The sequence below is a fragment of the Ahaetulla prasina genome, chromosome 3, assembly GCF_028640845.1.
Source record: "Ahaetulla prasina isolate Xishuangbanna chromosome 3, ASM2864084v1, whole genome shotgun sequence".
In the NCBI taxonomy this organism is placed as follows: domain Eukaryota; kingdom Metazoa; phylum Chordata; class Lepidosauria; order Squamata; family Colubridae; genus Ahaetulla; species Ahaetulla prasina.
The window spans coordinates 139,992,032-140,013,382 of record NC_080541.1 but is presented as its reverse complement, the minus strand read 5'-3'; the positions used below and the strand labels follow the sequence as shown (position 1 = coordinate 140,013,382).

The 21,351-nt window shown below is 37.9% G+C and overlaps 1 protein-coding gene across 1 annotated transcript; it reads left to right on the top strand.

The window, feature by feature from the left end:
• The first annotated feature begins 35 nt into the window (after positions 1-35).
• On the top strand, positions 36-19,528 carry LOC131193993 (pancreatic alpha-amylase-like). Its single transcript, XM_058174511.1, has 10 exons — positions 36-290; positions 2,406-2,552; positions 5,732-5,929; positions 10,393-10,623; positions 11,932-12,065; positions 12,165-12,287; positions 12,857-12,956; positions 14,347-14,468; positions 14,642-14,767; positions 15,630-19,528. The coding sequence occupies exons 1-10, from the start codon at positions 36-38 to the stop codon at positions 15,826-15,828; spliced, it is 1,635 nt and encodes a 544-aa protein (XP_058030494.1). The 3' UTR covers positions 15,829-19,528.
• Positions 19,529-21,351: the final 1,823 nt, after the last annotated feature.

Below are 21,351 nucleotides of genomic sequence, written 5' to 3'. Positions count from 1 at the left end.
AATGTAGCCAATTGTTGTTGAATGTGTCATGACTGATGTGTACTTTGAGCTGTACCAGAAATATAAATACAGTACTGAAAACTGCAACTGGGAGCAGAGAAAGACTCATTACTCAAGGCAGAATGTGGATTTTAATTCTCCTTGCTGGTCTGGAACTTTGTTGGGCTCAGTATAACCCAAATACTTTGCCTGGAAGGACATCTATTGTTCACCTCTTTGAATGGCGCTGGAATGACATTGCTCTTGAATGCGAACGTTACTTAGCACCTAATGGATTTGGTGGAGTTCAGGTAGGTACATTTTGGTGATAATTTCTGGGAAAGATGTCTATGTCTTTGGCCAATTTTGCTGGTTCTAAGAAAATAAATAATTTAATTGAAATTTAACAATGTTAACAATAGTGAAGGGCTGTGGAAATGTTTTTATAGTGTAAAATCATTAATCATCTTTCAAGCATGCTGACTCAACTTCCAGAATTTCCCAGTCAATGTGCCAGTTGCTTAGAATTCTGGGATTTGAAGTTTACACATCTAAAGAACAAGGTAAATGGAGATTCTCAGTCATTCAGGTCATGATTGTCCCAACACTGCTCTTTTTCGAAAAGGCAACTGGACTTTGTTTTTTTTCCTTGAAGACGTTTCACTTTCATCCAAGAAGCTTCTTCAGCTTGGTTTGGGAAGGACTGGCCAAAATGAATGAACCTTTTGTAAAGACATGGCAGTAAAATTGTCGCATCAGCCTATTTGTGATGTAGAGTAAATTCATTTTTTGTTGTACTGAGTATGTGAAGTTAACACGTAACTCTAAGTGTTCCAACTAATTTATCATATAATTTAATTTGCAATTCAGCTTCTTTTCACGCATCCAACAATCTAATATTGCATATAATTTGCAATTCAGCTTCTTTTCACGCATCCAACTACTTGGTTAAATGAAGGCAAATGAGTAAGTAGTGAGTTGGATACTGATAGAAGAATGGTTGCATCAACAATCAGATTGCTGATTTATTCAACGTTTATTTTCAATATGGCAATCTGAGCACCTCAGCTGCCATTTAATTAAATACTTCATCAATCATAAGGACTGTGGCACAACAGAAAGAAAACACAGAACACAGCAGCCTGCAATTACTGCAGGTTCAAGCCCGGCCCATCCTTTATAAGGTAGGTAAAATGAGGACCCAGATTGTTGGCGGGACGATAAGTTGAATTTGTAAAAATATACAAATAGAATGAGACTATTGCCTTATACACTGTAAGCCGCCCTGAGTCTTCGGAGAAGGGCGGGATATAAATGTAAACAAAAAACAAAAACAAAAAACCCATATTATTATATTTTTAATGGCTACATCATGTATAATGGGGATTAGGGAAATTAAAGCATTGTCAGCTATTAAAGCTGAGGAATTTTTACTGATGACCATTTTGCTTAATGATAATACTCCATCAGATGTTGATTGTTATACTTTTCCATCCGATGGTAAATACGTTCCCATATTATTCCAAAGAAATAGAAGAATAATGGGATTTATTATTATTATTATTACCCATCATGTAATATAACAAGCTGGACCAGGATTTTATTTACACTTTCCAAACCAACATATAGCAAACAAGTTACTTTAACGAGTAACATCTAATTTATCATCCTGTCCAACATATATTCACTAGAGTTCTGGTCTTCTATATACACTGAATGTTCCTCCAGTACTTTAAGAAATTATATAAAATGAAGACATGATAACTTTTCTAGCTGGCTGTAGCTGACATAAAAATATATTTCATGTACATTGCATCATGTTTATTTTATTAACCCAGTAGAAGTTGCTTATTTGCGTTGAAAATAAGGCAGTCCATCTCACTTCATATTCAAAATTTATTGCCACCCAGTAGAAATCAATGTTTTGTCAAATGAGCAAGCAAGTCTACTGCCCAGTTATGATCAAATAATATTCTGAGCAACAAATGGATTATATGTTCTTGTTGTGGAGTAATAGAGGTGAATTCAGAGGTAGTTCACTCCTGTAGTGAATTAGTCTTCTAATTTTCCTAGTTTTCTCCTAATTATTTTATTTTGGAAGGATGGGAAAACTGATTGAGGGACACAGCAGTTCTTTTACTGGGTTTTGGTTAACTGAAGCAGAATTCATAGAATTTCTAATCACTCTTTAAGTTTCTGGTTTCAAGAAAACCCATGAACTTGAAAAGGAAAAAAGTAAGGAAAGGCTGGGCTTTTCCCAAGTGTTTTTTTTTTTTAAGTATTCCTTAAGAAACCCAAATTAAGGTAAGGATTGTAGCATAGAGAATCTCCATAGTTCCATGGACTATGTAAAAAGGATTTTCAGCTTGCCACTGAGCTACTGAAATAATTCTCTGTGTTGTGGGGTGATGTTATTCAATTTACAGATCTCTCCTCCAAATGAAAACCTTGTTATTACAACACCATGGAGACCATGGTGGGAAAGATACCAACCTGTCAGCTACAAGCTCTGTACACGATCTGGAAATGAGACTGAATTTAAAGACATGGTGAACAGATGTAACAATGTTGGAGTAAGTGGTATTTTGTTTTAAGACCTTTGGTTCAAGCTAATTCTGCTCCCATAACCGTGATATGTATTCTTAAATTATAGTTTGCATTCTCTCAAACTAATGGTGGAACCATCTTTTAGTCAATTCAAAATGGAATCATTTTAATTGGTTTAATTTAGAAAACGATCCTGAATATCATCTAATTTATTTATTTATTTATTTATTTATTTTATTTTGTCACAACAGTATATATAAGCATAAGCATGAAAATAACTATATAATATAAAGGTAAAGGTTCCCCTCGCACATACGTGCTAGTTGTTGCCAACTCTAGGGGGCGGTGCTCATCTCCGTTTCAAAGCCGAAGAGCCAGCGCTGTCCGAAGACGTCTCCGTGGTCATGTGACGAGCATGACTCAACGCCAAAGGCGCACGGAACGCTGTTACCTTCCCACCAAAGGTGGTCCCTATTTTTTCTACTTGCATTTTTATGTGCTTTCAAAACTTCTAGGTTGGCAGAAGCTGGGACAAGTAACGGGAGCTCACCCCGTTACATGGCAGCACTAGGGATTCGAACCGCTGAGCTGCCGATCTTTCGATCGACAAGCTCAATGTCCTAGCCCCTGAACCACTGCGTCCCTGTATATAATATATAATATATAAGCATATATATGAGCATAAGTATGTAATAACTATATTAATTGGATATAATGAAAGGAAACAATAGGACAGGAACGGCAGGCACGTTTGTGCTCTTATGCACGCCCCTTATAGACCTCTTAGGAATGGGGTTAGGTCAATAGTAGACAGTTTTAAGTTAAAGCTTTGGGGATTTAGAGAAGAGACCACAGAGTCAGGTAGTGTGTTCCAAGTATTAATAACTGTTACAGAAGTCATATTTTCTGCAATCAAGATTGAAACGGTTAACATTGAGTTTAAATCTATTGTTTGCTCTTGTATTGTTATGATTGAAGCTGAAGTAGTCTTCAACAGGAAGGACATTGCAATAGATGATTCTATGAGTTAAACACAGGTCCTGTCGAAGGCGGCGGAGTTCTAAGTTTTCTAAATTCAAGATTTCAAGTCTGTTGGCATAAGGTATTTTGTTGTATTCAGAGGAGTGGAGAACTCTTCTTGTAAAATATTTCTGGACACGTTCAATTGTATTGATGTCTGAAATTTGGTATGGGTTCCAGACAGGCGAGCTATATTCAAGAATTGGTCTAGCAAATGTTCTATAAGCTCTGGTTAGCAGATTTAATTTAATTTAAGATTGGTCTCTTCAAAATAAGCACATTCCAGAAAATATAATTTTGAGTGCAATAAAATTTAGTCTCCCAAAGGCTGACAGACTGCCTGAAGTCATCTTTTCTTTGAATTAACAAAATGAGGACAAAAGTTACTAGCTGGATTTTAGATATTACTGCTATATGATGTAGTCTTCTACGATTCCATACACACCTACAGAAACATTCAGCCTGCAAAAATGATAAGAAATGTAGTTGATGTGACTCTCAGTGCCTAAAAATGTAAGGAATTACAAAAGTCTGATTTACTAGTGCTGGAAATTGGGAGAACTATGTTTTGCGTCATTCCTAGTCAGCTAGGAGCCTGATCTACAAGCTGGGTCTAAATAATACAGGTGTAGTAATAGGAGCTATTTTGGGAAAACAAATCAGCCACCATCCATCTCTAAATTTGGAAAGGAGAAAGGATCAGCAAGGAGCATTCAAAAAGCACAGCATGGGAAAGCAAACTTCATCTTGACTGTGAAATCATCTACTGGTTTTTGTAAATTGTTTCATTGCTACTCCTTTTATGTCTGCCCTACAAAGGTGAAATGTAAATTAGGACTAGATAGGTTCTGGAGGGACCGACTCATCGCCCTTGCAAGCACAAAGACTTTTATTTGATATCCTTTGGCTGTGATGCTGCCAGCATACAAAGCTCAGAATGGTACTTTGGCAAATCAATGTGGGAAGGAATTTTATCACTGGGAACAGGGCACCTGCCAGGAACGTGGTTTCCATGACTTTAACTGAGCCTGGTGCACAGATGGTATCATTCATAGGGCAATTGGGTAGCTTCCAAAGGTAGTAATAGAAGCCCAAGGGAGAAAGTGTTCCTAAGATAGGTTGAATATAAGCAATTTGCAAATGTTGCAGCATCTTGAATTATGCTAGTAAGAGAGTGGAAAAATGCAATTATGCCTTGCAATTGTGTAGCAACACTTCCAAGCATTTACACGTGCCGTCTTAGTTATCTTTATGATCAATTAGCTATTAATATCCCCCTATTTTGGTATCCAGACTGCCTTGAGAAAATCATTTTCCTATTAAGGCCAAATTGTGAATACAAGTATGGATTTGGAGACTTCCTGATCTATAGTTTATAAGGGAATTTTGGTCTTATTTTTGTAAAGCTACACTTATTTATTTATTTATTTTATTTATTTATTTAAATTTTTATACCGCCCTTCTCCCGAAGGACTCAGGGCGGTGTACAGCCAAAAATAAAAACAGCAAGTATACAAAGTTAAAATATCAATTTAAAATACCTATTCCATAATGGCCGAATTAAAACCGTCAGATTGACCTAACCTAAAATACCCCATATAAAATTACAAAGGATTAAAACTTTAAAATTTAGAATTTAAAAAATCAGTATCATAATTTCAATGAGCTAGAAAGTAATGTGTGTGTTTTTTTCACAAACCAGAGAATATCTTTCTTGCTCATGATTAACGAAAAAGATGAAGGCTGTGTTCATATGGCATTGCCACAGAACAGTGTTACGATGTCACAGGATGATGTCATCATGACATTGTGGGATGGGCATGGATTATATAATATGCATGATGGTCTCAGGATGTGCTTAGTGATGGAGTGGCCTAGAGGTGGAGCTCTCACCTTACAATTGGGAGGCTGTGAGTTCGATCCTAGGTAGAGATAGATATTTCTCTCTCTGGCCATGATGAGGATAATATCTGCTGAATATAGCTCTGCATTGGGTACAGGAAGGGCTTCCGGCCAGTAAGCACTCAGCTCCATTCAGTTGCCCAGACTCCACCCCGCAAGGGATTATGGGGTCATTAAAAGAAGATGATATCTCAGGAAGTGCTTGATGTCACTTCCTTCCCATGCCCATAGAGCAGGGCCTCCTTTCAACTGGCTGTTACCTGATTGACTATTTTCTGTTCAGGTATACATTTATGTGGATGCTGTTGTCAACCATATGTGTGGAGCTGCTGCTGGATCTGGCCACCATTCTACATGTGGAAGCTACTTTGATTCACACAGGCGAGATTTTCCTGCTGTACCGTACTCTGGATGGGATTTCAATGATGGGAAATGCAGAACTGCCAGTGGAGAGATAGAAAATTACAATGATCTCTACCAGGTACTTTTCTGAATTCATTAAAAGGTAGTCCTCCACTTACAGCCACAACTGAGCCCCAAATTTCTGTGAGTGCTAAGTGAGACATTTGTTAAGTGAGTTTTGCCCCCATTTTACGACTTTTCTTGCCGCAGTTGTTAAGCGAATCATTGGAGTTGTTAACTTAGTAACACGTTTGTTAAGGGAATTTGGCTTCCCCATTGACTCTGCTTGTCAGAAGATGGCAAAATATGGCCACATGACCCTGGGACAGTGCAACCGTCATAAATATGAGTGAGTTGCCAAGCGGTTGAATTTTGATCACATGATCACAGGGATGCTGTGGTGGTCATAACTGCAAAACAGTCCCAAGTCACTTTTTTTCAGTGGCATTGTAACTTTGAATGGTCACTAAATGAACTAAGTTGAGGAATACCTGTATATATGTGCATTCTGTTCTTTATTTTTTAGTGGTTGAAACAGTCATGCCAGTGAGATTGCGTATAGATAGTCTCATTCTTAAGCCAGGTTTCTGTCACTTGTAGATAGAACATAAACATGCTGATCTTTCATGAGTTTTATTATTTTAATGGTATTTATTTATTATTTTTAATTTATTTGTATCCTGCCTTTATTATTTTTAAAAATAGCTCAAGGCAGCAAACAGCAAATCTTCCTCTTCCTCTTTTCCTCACAACAACAATCCTGTGAGGTAAGTTGATTGAAGAAAGAGTGACTGGCTGAAAGTCACCCAGCCAGCTTTCATGACTAAGGCAGGACTTGAACTCACAATCTCTTGCTTTCTAGTCTGGTGCCTGAACCACTAGACCAGTTCAGCATTTCACAGGATTAAGCTCTAGTGTAAATATGACATTGAGCACATTAAAGAGGATTCAAGTAAAATTCATGTATGCATGTGTGTGTGTATGTGTGTGAGTGAGTGAGTTAGTAACTTATTAGGAATTATATGTAATCTGAGCAGAAGAATAAAACCTGACAAAAATCAATTAGGATTTCTAAGACAGAATCTTACATGTTGGTTGTGCGCTGTAAATATGTGAGTTGTATGCAGATGCAAGCATTTCTGGGACCCCGTGCCCTCCATCTAAGGCGTGGGGGCACTAAGGTGACCGGTGGGTCAGATCCTCAATGGAATCTGGGCTTGGATGTGTCCTTTTCAGGACGACTGCTGAAATATAACTGATCATTTTGCTTTCACGTTCACTTAGCCATAGCTACTTCTGTCATCCAAACTGACAACATATGGTTAACATGAACGACAGTTTGAGCCACGAAACTGACTTGAAGTAGTAACTACTGACCACAGTTTATGATTTAGAAGCAATCCTAACTTGTGGTAAATGGATAGGTAAGAAAACTTTCTTACGTTTTCTTTGCTATGGTCAAGATGATTAAAGGTGCAGTTAATGCTTAGCTAGACTGGATCTTTCTTTGCCAAAATAGGGGGTCAGCAATCTGTGGATGGCAGGTGGTCCCTGGGCCACATTAGGAGTCTTGACAAAGTGGAAAGGACAGGTATTTGTGCCTGTGTTGGTAATGTTTAGAGGAATTTACAAAATTTATGATTTAAGCCTTGCAAGGGGATTAATCCCAGGTCCCTTTTTTTACACTCCTTAAAAACTCTCTATTCTCACCAATGCCAGGCTATTTGTTACCCACGTTAAGGGAAATTTAAGAGGCAAAATGTGTTATTTAAGTCTCTGCCAGCTTGTTCATTAAACCTCCCAGCACTGCCTCCCAAAAATGACAATACTTTTTTTCTCCTGTTCATTCTGTGACCACATCTTTTTTCAGTTCCGTCTTACATAGAACATTACACACACACACACACTACATATATGTACATACATATGTATGCTCACACAGACACATAATGTGTACTTCTACGCTATGGCTTGGTGTGATCTATAAATGTGGTAGAAAGAGTTGTGGTGGCACAGTGATTAGAATGCAGTATTGCTCACTAATTCGGCCAACTGCCAGGAGTTCGATCCTGACCGGCTCAAGGTTGACCCGGCTTTCCATCCTTCCGAGATCAGTAAAATGACGAGCCAGATTGTTGGGGGCAATATGCTGACTCTGTAAACCGCTTAGAGAGGGCTGTAAAGCACTGTTTAAGTGCTGTTGCTATTGCTACTCAACATAAACGTTGGTTAAGTTAGTTCAATACTTTCTGCTTCAGCAGTTCTGGAGCTGTATGTTGAAATGTAGTAGTATGTACTATTAAATTAAATCATTAAAACATTAAGATTTTGGTGAGTGCATGGTAATTCTACCCATAGAGAAGGCTACCTGCTGAGTCTCAACACGATCCTTTTTTTAATCATGTGCAATTAATGAGAGGACGCTGTGCTATCTCCCTGCATTATATTTTATGCTGGGCACAGAGGAATTACCTGCCCACAGTGAGTGAATTTTCAAAGTCAGTTTTATTTATGGATTGCAATAAGCAAGTTTTTGTACTGCCCAACAATCCATCTGGACTGTTCCCAAAATAAACTTTAAAAAAGCAAAATACATCAAATATAATAATACTTAATACTGATTGCAAAAGAAACGTACCAACCACAGATAATCAGTTCAATAACAGGCAATGAACTGGAAGCACATCACTGAAAACTGAAGACATTAAAAAAAAAAAGATTGGGAGAATAGAAACTGCCTCCCCCCCCATACACAATCTCTCATGGAAGGTGAATCTGTTTTGGGAGAACTATCAAGAACCCAGCTGCAGTGGCTCCTCTGAGACTAAATACTGTTTTAATATGTTATGATTTTTTTTAAAAAAAATGTATAAAGTATGCCTTCTATTTTAAGAAAACAGCATGTATCTTAGGTATCCGAACTTTTGGTAATTTCACCCTGTTCCAATTTCGTGGGCTTGGCGGGAAGCATCCTTATACCTTCTCCATAAGACACTTTGAAATTAAAGGGATGAAGGACGGCTGAAACAGAGCTAGCATAATTAACTTCTGCTCAGACTGACCAAAGTTTGGGGATGGGGCTGATTTGAAGAGTTGCAGGCGGGATGAACTGTCCCTCAGGACTAGTTTCGAGCTCTTCTATGAAGACCTGCTAGCTGGCATCTCCTCATGGGCAGGATGCCAATGTGAATAGCATTTTGTTGTTGCTTGAGGAACATCATAAAGTCTCCATTGACTCATATGATTGTCTGAATAATTGTCACTGCTCTCCTGGAATATTGCTGAGTATGAAGACAGAACAAGGAATCCTGCCTTCATGACTTAATATTACCCAGTTTGATATTCTTTTATTTCAGAAACTTGGTAGGTATTAATCTGTATTCTGAAGACTAGACCTTTGTCACATCTGGCAGTCCCTGAGACAGAATGGCAGAGATTCCATGTAGACTTGAGAATCCATATCTGTCAGTCGTAACACCATTATTTAGGACTGGAACTTCTTATTTTATTTGGGCTTATTTTAGTAACAATGTTATTAATTACTTTTAGACACTGCTTATTGTTTTTCTCTTCTGCACATTTACATATATATTAAAGGATGTAATACTTTTTGTTATGGTGCAGTGCTTAGAGTGCAGTACTGTAGGCTACTTCTGCTGACTTCCAGCTGCCAGCAATTCAACAGTTCGATTCTCACCAGCTCAAGGTTGACTCAGCCTTCCATCCTTCCTAGGTTGGTAAAATGAGGACCCAGATTGTTGGGGGCAATATGCTGACTCTATAAACTATTTAGAGAGGGCTGTAAAGCATTGTGAAGCGGTATATATTGCTATCTTCTTTGTATCTGGCCTCAGGTTTGTAATAAGCAAATTTGAATTTGAATTCAGTCTTAATGCTGAGTTCACTCTTCTAGATCCTTTTAGCAGTCATCCATGAGAATTTCATTCTTGTAAATGTGTACATACCCCCTAACACCCCTCACCTTTAAATTGTAGAAATCTGGTCAAAAACAGAAATCTGCATTAATATTTCTTGGTTCTCACATTGCTATAGCTAGGGATTTTAACATAAGATTATATTTAAATGACAATCTGCTGTAATTCTAAATTTTATCATTGCAACCCATCTGAGAGGTTGACCCCTCAACTTGAGTGAGTATGTAGGTAGGTAGGTAGGTAGGTAGGTAGCACCCATCTTACCTTAAAGTAACTCTTGGGCAGCTCTGAGTTCTATAGACTGGGTGTTCTAGTCCCAACTTAATAATAAAAGCCAGCTAGGTGACCTTTGGCCAGTCCCTCTCTCTCAACCCAACTCACCTCACAGGACTGTTGTTGTGGGGAATGCAACAGGAAGAATGTGTGTTGGATAAGTTTGACGTCTTGAGTGACTTGTAAAGATAATAAAAGTGGGATACAAATAAACAAACTGATTTTTTTCTTTGGTTGCCAGAATCCAAGAATAACTTTGGAGACTTTAGAGTCTGTTTATGTTGGAAAATGTGTGTTGGATATGTTGATTTCTTTAAATGAACTTTCTGAACAGGTTCGGGACTGTCGCCTTGTTAGTCTTCTTGATCTTGCACTAGAGAAGGATTATGTGCGTTCCAAAGTTGCAGAGTATATGAATCACCTAATTGACATTGGTGTAGCAGGATTTCGCATTGATGCTTCCAAGCACATGTGGCCTGGGGATATGAAAGCCTTTTTAGACAAACTAAAAAATCTCAACACGAAATGGTTTGCTGAAGGGACAAGGCCATTCATCTTCCAAGAGGTAAACTGTCTACATATCTATTTTATACTAAGGATCAGTATCAAAAATATAACAAAGATTGGAATGAAGGCATGGTTGAACATTTTCTTAGGCCTCCAGCTCCAGATAAAAGCCAAAGTTGGAAGCAGTAGAGGAACATAACCTTATTTGTTATGATAAGCCATCTAATGAAAAATAATGTAAAAACAGTGATTAAAAGATCATAATTCCAATTCTGGTGTGGAATATATCACAACTTTATGCCACAAACTTGAGATTGCATGCTGATAGCTTAGTGGAGGGACCTTTTATTTTTTAAAAAAGAGATGAGATTCTTAGCTTTTTGTAGGTACCCTTGCGACATCTTTTTTTTTTCACTAAACAAGATTGATGTTAAGCTATTCTGGTCAATATATCCATGAATTTATTAGTAAAATTGGATGGTTCCTAATTGCATATGTGAACTGGCTCCACTGAAAAGGAAGCAATATGAAGTGATTTTGTACTTCTTGAAAGTTAACATCAGTGATTTGTGAACCAGGCAATCCTATTTGATTACCCTGAAGGCAAAGCTGGAGCTGAATTATTATGCCTGTGTTTACATAATTCAGTAAGCCATGGTTTACATCAGGGCTGTCAAACTCATGGGCTGGATGCATCACATGCTGGCCACGCCCACGCCCAGTTTAGCGAAAGAGGAAAAAGATACGTCATGTGATGACGCCATGACACCGTGAGTTTGACACTCCTGGTTTACATAGTTGGCTTCATTGCAGAGGTGGGTTTCAGCAGGTTCTGACCAGTTCTGGTAGCAGAAATTTTGAGTAGTTCGGAGAACTAGTAGCAAAAATTCTGATTGTCCCTGTCCCCATCTGTTCTCTGCCTCCCAAGTCCCAGCTGATCAGGAGAAAATGGGGATTTTACAGTATCCTTCCCCTGGAGAGGGGTGGGAATGGAGATTTTACAGTATCCTTCCCCTGCCACGCCCACCAAGCCATGCCCACCAAGCCACACCCACAGAACTGGTAGTAAAAAATTTTGAAACTCACCACTGGTTCATTGAGTTGGTTAGGTTCATATTAAAACTTAAATCCTGGTTTAGAAACCTCATTGACATCATTCTTACGCTATAACAAGCTAAACTACAGACAAGCAAAATATATTTAGCTTAATGAGAAGGAGGATCTTAGTCAACATAGACTCCATATTAGATTTCTCCATTGTTTTATTTTATCAGGAGATGACTTCTGTTGTCAGGTATATTTATGCAAAATATATAATTGTTTGTTTTTTCATTTAAGGTTTTATGCCACAATATCTTTCCTTCAGGTAATTGATCTAGGTGGGGAGTCCATTTCATCCAGTGAGTACTTTGGAAACGGCCGAGTAACTGAGTTCAAATATGGTGCCAAACTAGGGACAGTCATTCGCAAATGGCATGGAGAAAAGATGACTTATTTGAAGTAATTTAGTTTTCTGCTTTTTTAAAAAGATTCTTAATACATTGATATACTGTATTCACTTAATCTGACTCTTGCTGTCTTTTTTTTTTTTTTTTTTAGGAACTGGGGTGAAGGTTGGGGTTTTATGCCTTCTAATAAAGCTGTTGTCTTTGTGGACAATCATGATAACCAAAGAAGTCATGGAGGTGGTGGAGCTTCTATTTTGACCTTCTGGGATTCCAGGTGAGAAGCACTTCTGAAGGTGCTTTTGCCAGATGTCTTGTAAGCTAACTGGGACAACTGCCTCAAGTAGGAGGATTTGGGATAGTAGCAACAATTCTCAAAACTGTTCTTACTTACTTTTTCAGTTCTTTCTCTGTTTTGGTAGGCAGAACTGTGTGTGCCATGCAAGCTGTTCTGCATCCCTTAAACTAGCCAGCTACTCTCAAGTCCATTAAAATATCTGTGCCGAAGAAAGATTTAACTGTCAATCTAATTGCTTCTGCTCAGGGGTGGGTTCTACTTACCTTTACTACCGGTTTGCAACGAGATTGCGCATGTGCAGATCGCGTATGACGGCATCCGGGTCAGTGGGCGGAGCCTCCTGCCAGTTTTACTACCGGTTCTATAGAACTGGTCCGAACCGGGGGCAACCCACCACTGCTTTTGCATATATGGAATGAAGTTAGGTATCTTTTTCTCTTGATCCCAGACACCAAAACCAGAAGAGTCCAGAAGGCCTGACTGAGTCTCTCTTCCTTGAGAACTACAAATCTGAGTTTCTCTGTTGTTGTTTTTTATTCCCTATTTAGGCTCTATAAAATGGGAGTTGGCTTCATGCTTGCGCATCCTTACGGCTTTACAAGGATCATGTCAAGTTTCAGGTGGCCAAGATATTTTGAAAATGGAGAGGTCAGTATGTTTTGTAAATTTAACAAACAGCTTGGGGAAATGAATGGCATCTATTAATTATGTATCCAGCATCAAGTAGTTGAACCTCGCCTCTCCACAGCAAAGTGGGAACCTTGGATGTCCTGATGGATGCCTTTTATTAGGACAATGATGTGACCAGGCTGATTCCTCTTCATCCTCGGCAGTATTTCATAATACTGTTTAATATCTGTACCAGAGAGAGGCAATCTGTGGGGCACATGCATTCCTATCATATCAAGAACTCATAAAATTGTCAGGTAGAACATTTTGAACCCTTTTTGGGGGACTTTAATATTTTAGATGGATTTGAAGAATGAAACATCCTCTCTTCAAAACTTTAGGGATTTTTTTTTTCTGGTTAACCAACCCATCTCACTTGCTGAGACCCTTAAAGTAATCAAGAGGCAGAACATGGCTGAGAAAGTATGCTTGAAGCCTATAGCCTATAGCAGTGGTGGGTTTCAAATTTTTTTACTAGCAGTTCTGTGGGTGTGGCTTGGTGGGCATGGCATGGCTTGGTGGGCATGGCAGGGAAAGGTTACTGCAAAATCCCCATTTCTTCCCAATCAGCTGGGACTTGGGAGGCAGAGAATAGATGGGGGCAGGGCCAGTCAGAATTTTTACTACTGGTTTTCCGAACTATTCAAAATTTCTGCTACCGGTTCTCCAGAACTGGTCAGAACCTGCTGAAACCACCTCTGGCCTATAGATGCCAAAAATATTTAATAAATAAATGAATAAATGAGATCATGCTTAGTTGGTACCTGGTCTGTAGCTCCAAGATTGTGACCCTGAACTCAGTAATGGGCTGGACGAGAGCCAGTCAACAGAAGATAAGAGAATAACAGGAAAGGAAACCTTGAAGATCTTCTTGTACAACCCTCCTGGTCAAGCAGGTTACCCTATACCATTTCTGACAAATTCTAAAATGGTATACATTTTCCTGCTTGATCAGGGAGTTTGACTAGAAGATAAATTCTGAATTCTGTTACATGTATTAATTGATTTGCCAATATAGGTCTTCCTCTTGGGCCTGAGGGATAAACAGTTGGAAAAATTGGAATTCTGTTTTTGTATATGATAATCACAGTGAAATTATTGTATGCACAAAGATAGAAGGACGTATGGCAAGTAAATTTAGTAAAACAAACAAACCTAGGAATGGTTGGTGAAGGTGATAGAATTTACTGAGGTGGCCAAACTGACATTTGATTAGAGAAAAGACATTTATTGCTGACTGGAAACCCTTTATGGACTTTTTTGCATAAAAAAATGAAATTATGATTGTCAGGTATATTTTAATCTCGCTTGTTTTTTTTTGTTTTTTTTTACATTTTCTTTTCATGTCTAATTTGTATTTAACAACAAGGATATTAATTCCTGGGTTGGTCCCCCAAGTTATGAAGATGGATCAATTAAGTCTGTAACAATTAATCCAGACACAACCTGTGGCAATGGCTGGATCTGTGAACATCGGTGGCGTCAAATAAGGTTAGAAAATTTCACAGTTCCTCGATATGCATGCTTCCCAGATTCTGTCATCTTCTAGACCAATTGGACTTCAGTTCCCATAATTTCCAATCAGAACATGTAACACGTCAAGCTGGGAAAAAGCTAATGCAGGTCAAGATTTTGAATAACAATTTTTCCTTCTCTTCTCCAAGGAATATGGTTATTTTCCGCAATGTTGTGGATGGGCAACCGTTTACCAATTGGTGGGACAACGACAGCAATCAAGTGGCATTCGGTCGTGGTAACCAAGGATTTATTGTCTTCAATAATGATGACTGGTAAGTAAACAGGGATTTTACATATAGGAGGCAGACATCTTGTTGGAACTTGGGACTACACTGCAGCATTTCCCAAACAAATGCCTTTCAGTACTGTGACTGTAGACTCCATAGCCTTCCTCTAATCTTGCCCTTGGTTTTTCTGATTAGAAAATATGGGATCTGTAGTCCAGAATTCTGGAATGTACTGGGCTTGGAAAGGCTACTATCTGTCTCAAACCATCAAGTTAGTCAGATTCAGATAATCTCAGGAAAGTGTTTATTACATTTTTGCTTATTTATTAAAATTATAATTAATTAATTAGTATGCTGCCTGACTTCCAACAACTCTGGCCAGCTTTTAGCTGATCTTTGGGTTTGCACCTTTACCAACTACTATTGAAAGAAGAATATGGTCACACACATCTCACAAAATAATAGCAATAGTAGTGTACAAGCTATTTTGCAAAGCAATTGGGCCCCATAAGCCAATTCTTATGATTTCAACTCAAAACATTCTTAAACAAATGAAGTACAGGAAAAGATGAAGTACAGGAAAAGATGAAGCTCGGGCAGGGAGTTGGACTAGAAAGCCTCCAAGGTCTCTTCCAACTCTGTTGTTGTTGTTGTTGTTATTATTATTATTATTATTATTATATCTATAGGAAGGAGTAGAGATATTATATAAAAAAAACCCTGACGTAATCTTCTTTGGGACTTTAAATGCTAAAAGACAGCATTTTGATTTGGGAAATTGGATACCAATGTTGGCATTGTATTACAAAACAGAGTCTCAAAGCAACAAAATTAAATCTAGGGAATAAAGGTGTATGATATAAAATCAGTACATTTGCCTAATTTGAACACTTTTCTTTTTTAATAGGAATCTGAATGCTACGTTGCAAACTGGCCTTCCTGAAGGAACTTACTGTGATATTATATCTGGACAGAAGGAGAATAATACCTGTACTGGAATTAAAATCCAGGTCCATGGAGATGGCACTGCTAATTTTAACATTAGCAATTTTGCTGAGGATCCGTTTGTTGCCATTCACACCAAAGCTAAATTAGAATCTCAGTAAGAGAAAACATATTTCAGCAATTTTTGTTTTCCAAAGTAATGGACGTCTTCAAAATCATTTTTGTCCTCCAATAGTTTTTTCCATTTGCTTTACTGAGAAAAGGTCTTTGCTCTTTTTTTTGTCTGTGGGTTTTTGTTACATTAGCCTGTTAAATGTATCTCAAATAACTTCAGGTGGCCAATCCTGAGAGAGAGCATAATAATGCATAAAATGGTCACAACATTTACTATCCCATCACATGTTAATCTTCATCCCATCAATAGCTAGCTCTGACCTCTGCCATATGGTCTTTCTCTACATATCAGCGGTCCCCAACTTTTTTGGCTCTGCGGACCGGCAGCAGGATGGGAGAGGAGATGGTTTCCTGCAAGCGCCTGGGACCAAGGATTGGGGATCCTGCTATACATAATAATTCATGACAGAATAACCACTGTTTAGAAGTGGTTTCAGACAACCACCTTTTGGTAACAATAGTGCATGAATTTATCCTAGGTCTAGATTCATTTTTTTTTTCAGTTGAATTGGTCTATGTCTAGTTTAATGAAAAGAAGGACTAGGGGGTGACATGATAGCAGTGTTACAATGTCTCAGTGTTACAATATCTCAGGGGTTGCCACAAGGAAGAGGAAGTCAAGCTATTCTCCTAAGCACCTTTAGGCAAGACAAGAAGCAATGGTTGGAAATTAATCAAGGAGAGAAGCAATCTAGAACTAAGAAGATATCTCCTGACAGTTAAAACAATAACTGTTTTATAAGTTATAAGTGGAAGTTATAAGTTAATAAGTGGAACAAATTGCCTCCAGAAGTTGTGAATGTTCCAACACTGGAAGTTTTTAAGAAGACATTGAACAACAATTTGTCTGAATTGGTATAGGATTTCCTGCCTGAGCAGGGATTTAGACTAGAAGACCTCCAACGTTCATTCTATTCTATTCTATTCTATTCTATTCTATTCTATTCTATTCCATTCCATTCCATTCCATTCCATTCCATTCCATTCTATTCCATTCCATTCCCACTCCACTCTACTCCACTCTACTGTTGTATTCTGCCCTCACAACAATGGAGTTCCATGACAAGAGAAAGCTAGATCTGGAGAGGCTGTCCTCCTAAAATGAGTTTTCGTTAGTTCTTTGAGGTAGTCCAGGCAAGAAGCACAATCAGGAGTATTACCTTTATTGTTACCTTAAGATAATCTTGCAAGAGTGAAAGTATCCCCCCCCCCTTTCTTTTTACTTTATAGAAAACTAGGGAGGGTTGTTCTGAAACATTTCCCATATCCTCCCTCCTTTTGACGGCTGAGTTGTCCTTTACATTCCGGTTGTCCAGTCTACATTTCTCTCTCCTGTCTTGCAAGGTCATTCCTACATGCCATTACAGTTTCCCACCATCTTGCATAGGGGATATCTATAGAGAGAGGTAGCTTAAGCTGTAGGTGACGTTTGCATTGAATTGAATCTGTTCTTCCTATATTTAACTGATGGAGACCACAAAAGGTAGCTACGATAGATGTTGAAGAAGGTAAATCCTAGCAATGTTTTTTAGCAAGACATTTTCCAGGAACAAAGTAGGATTGCATAGTAAAAGAGTATGAACATGCCTTAAGAAACCAAGCTCTTAAGTCTGAAGCTGGCTCAATGCCAAGTGTAACAGGATGTGAAAATTATTTGCCATTCAGAAACATAAGTATTTCTGTAATTATTTTACTTAGAGTAAAACAGTGTTACATACACCATTAACATAAAGTACTGGTGTATATACATACACTCACAGCCACACACATACATATCCTCACCATTGCCAAAGATACATTTAAAATGGTTGTAAATATTAGGAAGTATTACAGAATAACTTAACTTAAAGCTGTGTCTTGTCTTATTTTGAATTTGTAATATCCAGAATCAGATTAAAAAAAAATTATTGGCTTATAAACCTTGACAATAAATCACTCACCAAATGAGAACTTTCTGTCTTTTGTTTAAATCCATATCCTTTGTTACTGTATAATATTGCAATACAAAGAAAATAGAAAAAAAACCAAGGCAATACATAAAAAGATTGCTACATTTGAATTAAACAAGATATAGGGGAAAAAGAAAGTAACTTTTTAATGGTATATCTTACCTTGTCCTTGGTATCCCCAACCACTAGGCGCTAGTATCCCTAACCACTAGCCGCTGTTTACCGGTAAATATTGGACTTTGCATCAAATACTAATTGTTGCCAGTTTCTATTTGAATCCTAAAAACATATTCCAGGGGTCCAAATCTGCCTTATATTTTATACAAGAGAGCCATTTCTGCTTCAACATAACTAAACTTTTTTTGTGGATGTGTACAGTCAATGTTCCTATTATGGCATGTATCCAATTTTAGTCTCCCAGTCTGATATCATAGCAAGGTATCTATTTTCCAATATTGTGCTAGGTATATTCTTGCTTCAATCTTTGTATATTGCTTCTTGCTAAATTTAATATTTTTCATGTATGGTGCCTAGAATTATGACCAATAGAAATACCTGTGGTTTCAATTTATATTTTATTTGTAGGGGGTTTTTTTATTCTTTTTATGTATTTCTTTCCGATACCTCTGCGTTTTTGCATGTTCACTATGTATAGTAAGTAAGGGAAGCGGTGGCTCAGTGGCTAAGATGCTGAGTTTGTCAATTGAAAGGTTGGCAGTTCAGCGGTTTGAATCCCTAGAGCTGTGTAACGGAGTGAGCTCCCGTTACTTGTCCCAGCTTCTGCCAACCTAGCAGTTCGAAAGCATGTAAAAAATGCAAGTAGAAAAATAGGGACCACCTTTGGTGGGAAAGTAACAGCATTCCATATGCCTTTGGTGTTTAGTCATGCCAGCTACGTGACCACGGAGACGACTTCGGACAGTGCTGGCTCTTCGGCTTTGAAACAGAGATGAGCATCGCCCCCTAGAATCGGGAATGACTAGCACATATGTGCGAGGGGAACCTTTACCTTTTTATGTATAGTAAAATGTTTTTTCTTTGTACATTTTTAACATTCGTCTGTTTTTATCTATCTCTGTAGATATCATAATTAATATGTCTTCTGTAGAACATTTCTAGAGAATATAAATCAAATTGTGCCTTAGAATAAGTTTTATTGATTTTTTCCCCCATAGCTCTTCTCTTTGGTCCATTGTAATTACTTTTCTCAAATTTTGCATCCATTTCATCTTCAAATTATTTAATTTGTTCTGTCTCTATGTCATATTTCAGCAACAACATATGCATCCATCTTAAATTCTTAATAATCTTAATGATCTTGGTTTTGTATAAGAATTTCAAATGTTGTCATCTTTCTCAAACACCCTCCTTTTTGAGATTATTTTTATTTTATGGTTATTTATAAATGGATTAACCATGGTAAATTAACTTTATGTCCCAGTTGCTCTGAAACTTGAAATAACATCTTTAATCCTTATATATTTGACCAAACCAGGAGATGAAATGTATTTCAAAGACCTGAAAATTTAGCAGAAAGAGAGCAAAGATTTGCCATCTGAGCAACAGAATATAAGATAATGGACTTTTGTATAAAGAGAGTAGATTTCAATTGAACAGTGGCTGAAATCTCTTGTCCTGTAATACTACGAATCCCAAGAGACTTTGCAAAAATGATTTTGAACAAGGTGTGAGGAGTGTATGTGAGTGAGAGACAAAATGGAGAACGGATAGAGTGTCAAATGTCTATGATTATTACATAATAAAAATCCAGTGTTATATAAGCCTGTGCTATTTTTATTTATTTTATTTTACTTATTAAATTTATTTGCCACCACCTTCTTTCAGGGCGCCTCTGAGCGGCTTACAGCGTAAACATTTAAAACATCAAATATAAGTATAAACTCAATTAAATCACAATACAAACAGAATAAAATTATTGACTGAAGTTGGAGAAGGAGGCAGCCGGATGCATGGGAGGGTGTCCCTCTAAAAAGGAACACAACGCTTCTTGAGCTCAACTATTAATTAATGCCTTAGTTCATTAATAGGCAAATAATTATTTCATGCCAATAGGCCATGTAAAGTTTTGAACCACAATTCCCACCATGCCTTTTTCTTTGCCATGTTTCCTGGGAATTATAGAAGTGGAAATGCACATGGAGAGGCTCCATAGTTATCTGGACACTGAGATGGGCGGCATATAAATTTAAGAAATAAATCTGAGAAATGCTTCCGGTCTGGATCTCTCTGACCTATAAAACACCTCCAAAAGTGTAATTGTGTAATTCTGTCAGTATACTAGACAAAACGTGGATACTTTTGAGCCTTTCTTAGTCTTTACTGTGACAGTAAAATGAGGTGCTGTCATGACAATCTCTTCTAACTTTCTTCATTATCTTAAGTGGTTTGCAGCGGGTGATGTGTTTTGCCCTGTGGAAAATAACTTAGTAACACAATTTACATCACAGCTCAGGAACAAAATTTATTTTATTTATTTATTTGCATTTATATCGCGCCCTTCTCCGAAGACTCAGGGCGGCTTACACTATGTTAGCAATAGTCTTCATCCATTTTTATATTATATACAAAGTCAACTTATTGCCCCCAACAATCTGGGTCCTCATTTTACCTACCTTATAAAGGATGGAAGGCTGAGTCAACCTTGGGCCTGGTGGGGCTTGAACCTGCAGTAATTGCAAGCAGCTGCTGTTAATAACAGACTGTCTTAGCAGTCTGAGCCACTCAAGGACTCAAAATGAGGGATAAAGGGGGCCAGTCTGTTCTGATGACAGCCAATGAAGAAGGGTTCTCTGTGGACCCATTGGAAGGTGAGCGTTTTGCCTTTCATGCTAAAAACATTCCGCAAAGGATTTAAAAAAACAAGCTAAAAAGGCTTGACTCCTTGTCCCTCTTTGCCCCCATACAGCTGTCAAAAGGCAGGCTGGTGTTTGTCAGGCTTAAAATAAAAAGGGGGAGGGAAATGTAATGGGATCTCACAGGCATTTGCACTCTTTCAAAATGAAACATAAAAGAGGACCTTCAAAGATCTTTGATTAGGAAATGAACATATTGGGAAACCATGCAATCTGTCTGTTCTCTCTGTCCTTGAATATAAATTCTGGGGGGTGGGGAAAGGAAGTGTACGTGTGTCTGTATGATTCAGTTTATTTTGGAATGAGATACTTGCTACTGCAAGTATGCACAAGTACAAGGTACACAGAGTAAAAATTGGTGATGTGGTATCTTTTTTTCCCCAAAGCCTTCACTGTGTGACTGATAATTATTTAAAGCCACACATTTTTTTAGGTTACTGGGGTTTTTTTTATTCCCTCCCCCCACCCTCTCCCTCCCCCACCCTCTCCATACAGTTTTATAACCATCATTTTTGAAAAGAACCTTTCTAGGAAGAACATTTCGTGGAACAAAATGGATGCATGCAATGAAGTTTCCCTGTTGGCCATACAGATGCTTTTCCAGGAATGTTTATAATACTTTTTGTGCATAGTTTGGTGGGCATTCCCCATGTTAGTCAATGTTCCAATATAGGAGCGTTTTTTTACA